Source organism: Triticum aestivum, chromosome 2B (assembly GCF_018294505.1).
Source record: "Triticum aestivum cultivar Chinese Spring chromosome 2B, IWGSC CS RefSeq v2.1, whole genome shotgun sequence".
NCBI classification, from domain to species: Eukaryota; Viridiplantae; Streptophyta; class Magnoliopsida; order Poales; family Poaceae; genus Triticum; species Triticum aestivum.
The window spans coordinates 49654862-49662375 of record NC_057798.1 but is presented as its reverse complement, the minus strand read 5'-3'; the positions used below and the strand labels follow the sequence as shown (position 1 = coordinate 49662375).

At 45.2% G+C, this 7514-nt stretch overlaps 1 protein-coding gene across 1 annotated transcript; it reads left to right on the top strand.

Annotated features, from left to right (window-relative positions):
- Nucleotides 1-4422: 4422 nt before the first annotated feature.
- Nucleotides 4423-5616, top strand: LOC123040339 (uncharacterized). Its single transcript, XM_044463213.1, has 2 exons — nt 4423-4551; nt 4663-5616. The coding sequence occupies exons 1-2, from the start codon at nt 4526-4528 to the stop codon at nt 5243-5245; spliced, it is 609 nt and encodes a 202-aa protein (XP_044319148.1). The 5' UTR covers nt 4423-4525; the 3' UTR covers nt 5246-5616.
- The last annotated feature ends 1898 nt before the right edge of the window (nt 5617-7514 follow it).

The window sequence follows — 7514 nt, the reverse complement described above, 5'->3', positions numbered from 1 at the left end:
CTCCCCGAGCAAACCGCATCTCCACTACTATAAAACAATCAAACAAAAACTTTCTTACGTGCACCTCATAAAACGTACACGGAATTACTATCACCGCATGATTAGAACCCCTAAACTCAATCTAATGGCTAGCCTTAATTTAATCAATTCTTTGTGTGCACTTAACAATTTATATTGACTGGCCGTGTTCCACCATAGAAGGTAAATCCACGCCCGATCAACTAGGAAACTATAATCACCATCGCGTCTTATTAGGAAACTAATCATAATCACGTCTTATTGGGAAACTAATCAGATATTGGCACAGATTGACACGTCCATCACCTCACCTCTTGGACCCGATCCATATCTCTATCTCTACTACTTAAAAGAAAAGGAGTGTTCCGTTTCCCCTCTTACGTCGCCCGCTCTTCGTCCAACCTCTCGTATGTCCCCCTCTCCCCTATAGCGATTTTCTTTCCCCCTCCACCGGTTTTCTCCGTGCCGGTTCTGCCGGTTTTATCCTCATCACGTAAGGTAACCACATGCAATCAATCCAAACGCAATCAATTCATGCATGGCAATCAATTCATTCATGACGGTCATCAAACTCCTTCCTTATTTCAATAAAACGGTCATCAAACTCCTTCCTTATTTCAATAAAACGGCCATCAATCTCCTTCCTTCTTTCAATCAATTTTCTCCCCTCTCCGGTAGATCGCAGAGCATGGATGGAAATTACGAGAGAGGAGGGAGGGCCATTAGCATACGTGAAATTATTGCGTGATTTGCATTACCAAAGAAGAGATTGATTACCACAGGTAAATTGATTGTGTTACCAAAGATTAGGTTTGTCCGGCCAGATATTTTTTTTTAATGGAAAACCAAGAGGGGAGAAAATTAGTGGAAGGGTGGGAGATATCGTGAGGGGAGGGATGGACGAAGTGGGACGACGTAATACGGGATCTTACCACGGACGCAGGTCGGTCCTGCCGTGGAGGCGGACAATGAGCGACGTCTCTGGAACGTCATGCTCGAGCGTGTCATGAACATCCTAGAAGCAAACCACGCGTAAAGGGAGTGCGGTTGAAGGCCTCAAGGAGGCGGCCGGCACTGCGCGTAAAGGGAGTCTGGATGAAGGCCTCAAAGAGGCGGCCGGCGTTGGCGCTAGAGCAGATCGCCGCCACTTTTCCACAGATCGAGGAGGTTGCCAACTTCATCAAGTACGTCGAAGTGCACTAGGCTGTCATTACGAAGAATTCAGTCTGATCCTGTTGACTTTGGTGTGTGTGTGTGTGCTTCCTTTAGACTGTGAGTTATCTTTTTTCCTTTTTTTGTGGTTGGTGCCTTGGCATGGACAAACTACCAACTCTTGTGGATCAAATTGTGAATGGTCGGTGCCTTTTCCGCCTAGAGGTCTCCCGTGGCCGGCAGTCTGAGGTCGTGACGCGGCGAAACCGTGAAAGCTTTGTGATGTTTACCAGGATCTCACGCGGACACAGCCAAGGAAATCGTGCAGCTCCTGCAGTAAAAATCTTCTCCCTGACTACTCCGGATCTCCCTCCTAACGCTGGGGCACTGCAGAACATGTCGTCCATTGTGCCACAATCAATAGAAAATGGATCGCTATGCTTCATATTTTCCGTAGCAGGGAACGTGCCATGACTCTGCACCACAACTAGAGCATTAGTTCAGTGAAGAATCTCATGTTGTTTCATGCAATTGTATGCAACTCCTCCGGGATGGCAATCAGCAGGAAACAAGGATTCAGCTCCGGCAACAAGATAGGTTTTGTGTTTTTAATTGAGAAACATTTGCATGTATGATTCATGCATATTAGACAGAGAAATTTCACTTTTTCGTGCATCTAGCATGGTTAAATCCAAGACTTGGACATTTCTTTACAAAATCTCATTCTAATTAGTGCATGCATTTGAAGAAGCTAAGCATGATCTCTATGTAATTATGTTTATGAAATATGGATAGAGGGGTAGTAACCTTTGAATCATCGGCAGCGAGCCCAAAAGTGGAGGAGCTTGGCCGGCACAACAGCTTTGCGATCAGCGGGAACTTTTCAGTGTACTTGTAAATCTGTAAGAAATGTCTAATTAAATATTTCCTTGTACTATAAGATGAGTATGCATTTATTTGGTTCACAAAAAAAAATTAACAAGCTTTGTTCAATTTTTGGTAAAAAAATCATTGTTAAATTGCATAATATTGTATTTGGATAAAGTGTACCACAAAGAATATGACAATTAAATGAAGCTGAAAGAAAAAGAAAAAGAAAAAGAAGGAGATAAGATTGGTCTTGGTATTCAACTATTAGAACAGATATACCCCGTTGCAACGCACGGGCAATTACCTAGTCTCCCAACAAAACTCAACACCACCGGCCTCCACTTGGCATGGCGACGAGGAGCCGAGGACTCTACCTCTCGCTTTCTCGCCCGCCGCCTACCACACGCTTCCCCGCCCAGTGCGATCTGCCCCGCGTTCCTGCTTCGTTCCCATCGTCGACTGAGCCATAGGAGGGCCGCCACCTCCCACACCTTCAGGGGACGCCGCTGGAGTGCCGGTGATTCGTGAACCGCCGAGGGTGCCGCACCGATCGCCACTTCCGATCAGTAAATTAAGTTACATTGCAGGAACTTGGAACCGAAGGAAGACGCAAACTCCGAGCACCACATTCTCTGAAGGCCCTTCTACGTGAAATACTTATGCAGAAGTATGACTTCATTGCTTTTGTACTGTATGTGACTTTTTATTTGAAATACACTTATGCAGAAGTGTGACTTAAGTGTTACTGTACTCTTCTATCTTTATGCACTTCTGAAGATCATTTATATGTCTTGCATGTCGCATAATTGTTGTACCTAATCTCGACTCTATTTGCACACTATTTTGTAATGCAAATAAAACACATCCATGGCAGTGAGTTACAGAAGGAACTAGCGGAAGCTAATTTATCATTTCAACTCATCGTTAAGCCACGAGTAGTATCTAGCATGTGGTGTTGTTGATGTACAAAATATAGTAGCTTGTTGTTATAGTCCTGTATCAACTGAATGGTAGGATGACTTACTTCCTTTCCAGTTTGTAGTGTCATTTTTCTGTTATTTTGATCTAAATAAAACTGTTGTCTGCAGGCATTAATTTTCCAAATTGAAGAGTTTAGAAACCTTGGTGTGCCTCTTGCAGCTATTCTACAACTACAATTTTCCACTTTACTCTCCCTCTTAAGGATGTCTCGGAAGAAAATATACATCTTTTACTCTTGATGCATTTTATATCCTGATGATTAATCACACCTTGCATGTTCCCTTGCAATTTTGACACTATGAGGTATTGCATGTTGACAGTTTGAACTCTTGCAGTGGCTGCTAACAACTGCTGCTGCTGCTGCTACAAAGAGTTCACCCATCCTTGAAGTTGTACCCCTTCCTCTGGTTTACTCATTGTACTAACTTATGATAATTGATGTGCTTGTTTACGTACGGTACTATGCTTCCACTATTTGCTTTGGCAAGTCTGTAAACTGAAATCATTGTGTTTCCATAAGATTGCAATATTGTTATTATTTTTTATTTAGCTGTTTTTATTTTACCAGGTGTGTATGCAGTTCGAAATTCTATGATATTATCATGTTGCGACATAGACGCTTAGGAAATTCTGATTATAACCAGAATGTAATAATTATTTGCAGGGTCATTTAAATTACCACGATTTCTATGTCATGAGAATTTGGAATGTGATAATTATACGTGCGTTGCACGTGCACACTTACTAGTGAAAAAAACAGAGCATCTTCTCTCCCCGTCTCCCTCCGCCGCCGGTCTCCCTCTCCGCCCGCCCCTATCCAGGTGATCGTCCGCGGCGCAGCTCGTGATCGACCTCTGCGACCCGGAGCAGCCGCGAGAACGCTCTCCTCGACCTCTCCAAGGTTTGCTTCTCCCCCCTCCCGCCGTGGGCGCTTCTCTCTAGCCCTTCCCGTGGTTGTTAAGCGTTGGATCTGTGGCGCATATCGGGGGATCTGTATGTATGTATGTATGTCTCATGTGGTGGTTGGTAAAGTTGAAACCTTGGTGATGTAACTGTTGATGCTTGCTATTGCTCGTGTTCAGTTCCGTGAAAATTATAGGTCCTGTTGCTCATGTTGAATTCCTCAAACTAATTCTGCAGAAACTAAATCTTGAGTGGCCTAATTAGGAGCCTAACTTAATTTCTGCAGTACGAAGGAAGAAGATGAAAAGATAACAGATGCGGCATTTCAGGAAGAAGATCTCCCACTTCCTCTTATGTACTGAAGAATGTGCTATAGCATCTTGAGGAACATTCTCTTGGTTCTGTTTTACCGTTGAGATTAACAGGGAGTTCGCTGCTGACGCGCGCGTCTCCACAAACGGCCGAGCGACCGATCGGGAGGTGATCCCCTTTCTCTCCCTGCCCACCACTCCCATTTTCTTTTCTTCCACTATCAGATTAAATCCTTCATTTTCTTCTTGTGCTAGGACTGAATGCTGTGAGCGGGAGCTGAGACGTGTAGATGGATCCTGCTGACACCCCGGGAGGGTACGTGAGATTCAGTTCATTCAGTTTCTTTGAGTTCCTCCTATTGATTTCACGCAATCAGCATGTCCACTTCGATTGTACAGTACTGATTACAGATGCTGCAAATTTCAGGGTCGATCCCTTTCCCAAGACAACATCTATGGATGGCGAGATGCGGAGGCATTCCCAATCCCCACTCGAGTTGCAGGCAGCGGACGCCGTATCCAAGGTGCTCGATGACGACGACCTCCTCATCGAGATCATTGTCCGACTCGGCCTGCCCACCACCCTCATCCTTGTCTGCAAGCGCTGGTTCTTCATCGTATCCGACAAGGCCTTTCTCCGCCGCTTCCGCAGCCTCCACCCGCCCCGTCTCCTCGGCTTCTATCTCTCCACCAGGTCCACTGATGAGCTCTTACCGGTCCTGCTCCGCCCGCGCTTTGTCCCGATGCTGCCTCAGCCCCGGGAGCTTGCCACTGCTGTCCGCCTGGCCGAGAACTACAGTCTGGAGGCGTACGACGAAGAACTTGCATGCGTTTGTGAGTGCCAGAACGACACCATCCTTCTCCATGGCTTCCAAGACAAGAGCATCTTGTTTGGAGTGCACTGGCCGCTGTGCCCGGAGAGAGGCGTTGTTGCACCGCCAATCACCCCATGTGACGAATTTGATGGCACTGCAGCCACTTGTGCATGTGAGATGAATTGGAAAGCGTAGAACCCTTTGTCTGGGCCACATTGTATTATATAGGAATCATGCCGTGGCTTACAAGGGAGAGATCGATCAGAAGAAAAGGAGATCGATCAGACTCGGTACAGGAGGTTAACAGAAGTAGAGATAAAAGGAGATAAGATTACAAACAGATTTAAACTACTCTCCTATCTCTATACAACATATTCTAACATTCCCCCTCAATCTGAACCGAGTGAACTTTACCAAGGTTAAGATTGTTCTTGAAATCATTCAATCTTCCTGTAGTAAGAGGTTTTGTGAAGCCATCAGCAAGTTGATCACCAGTTGGTACAAATCGAATATCAAGTAGCTTGCGAGCTACTCTTTCTGTGACAAAGTGAAAATCAACTTCAATATGTTTAGTTCGTGCATGGAAAACAGGATTAGCTGAGAGATAGGTTGCACCAATATTATCACACCATAACCTCGCAGCTTGTGGAGCCTTGATCCCAAGCTCATATAACAGAGTCTGTATCCACATCACCTCAGCTGTAGCATTGGCCAAAGCTTTATACTCAGCTTCTGTACTGGACCTAGAAACAGTGGCCTGTTTTCTTGCACTCCACGATATAAGATTTGTTCCCAGAAACAAAGCAAAACCACCTGTGGACCTTCTGTCATCGGCACACCCTGCCCAGTCTGCATCAGAATAGGCAGTAACAAGCAAAGACATGGACTTGACAATCTGAAGTCCAAGACCTGTTGAGTATTTGAGATACCTCAAAATCCTTTTGACTGCAGTCCAGTGTGTTGTTCTAGGTGCATGCAGAAATTGACAAACTTTATTGACAGAATAAGATATATCAGGACGTGTAAGTGTCAAATACTGTAAAGCACCAACAACACTTCTGTATTTTGTTGCATCATCTGATCCAAGTGCTTCTCCACTATTAATTGTAAGTTTCTCTAAAGTTGAAATTGAGGTACTCACAGGTTTGCAATGTTCCAATCCTACTCTCTTGAGTATATCAGTGGTGTATTTTTCCTGTGTAAGAAGTATCCCATCCTTTATCTGTTTAACTTCTATACCAAGAAAATAATGAAGATCACCTAAGTCTTTGAGAGCAAATTCCAACTTCAAATCCTTAAGCAAACAGGTTGTAGCATGTGCACTTGAACTGGCAACAATTATATCATCAACATAGACTAGCACAAAAATAGTGATCTTATCTTTATGATAAAAGAACAATGAGGTATCTGCTTTAGATGGTGTAAATCCAAGTTGTTGTAACTGCATATTTAACCTGGAATACCAAGCTCTTGGGGCCTGTTTTAAACCATATATAGCTTTGTCCAACTTACAGACATGGTGTGGTGCACTTTGATCTCATATCCTGGTGGTTGCCGCATAAACACTTCTTCCTCAAGAACACCATGAAGAAACGCGTTCTGAACATCTAGCTGACGTAAGCTCCAACCTCTGGAAACAGCAATAGACAGTACAAGTCGAATGGTAGCTGAATTAATAACAGGACTAAAAGTATGTTCATAATCAATACCAAATCTCTGTTTGAAACCTTTGGCAACTAGTCTAGCTTTGTATCTGTCTATACTTCCATCAGATTTTCTCTTTATCTTGTATACCCACTTACAATCTATGACATTATGACCCTGCCTTGGTGGTACTAAATGCCATGTTTTATTTTTCATGAGCGCATCATATTCATGATCCATAGCATCTTTCCAATCTTTATGAGTAAGAGCATCATGCAAACAGGCTGGTTCTCCAATATGACTGAGAAACGCACGTTTAACAGTGTCATACCTGACCGTACCATCATTATATTCCTTTTTCTTGAAAATACCTGACTGGGATCTGGTTTGCCGGCGCGGAAGTGTTGGTGATGCTGGCACAGGCGCAGAAGATCCCGGTTCGGAAATTGGCGTAGGAGATCCTGTGGCGGACGGAGACGCAGAAGATGGCGCAGAAGATCCCGGCTCCTGATCCGAGGACGATATCCGCGCAGACCCTGTCATATCCAGCAGCGCGCGATCCAAGGAGGATCCGGACTGCATCGGCGCGTCGCATTCGTCGGCTGGATCGAGGCGCGGGCTCCTGTAGTCCAGTGCGCCACGTGGAGACGCGGTTTCCCCCGCGCGGAGGCAGGCGCGTGGGCTGGCGGGGTCCACCAGGCGTAGCATGTCGGCCACATCCGCCGCGGGAGAGTTGGAGGCCTCCTGATTGGCTGCATGAAGATCTGGCTCGGGGCGAGGACCAGACGCAGTCCTGACGCGCGGATTAGCATGGGATCGC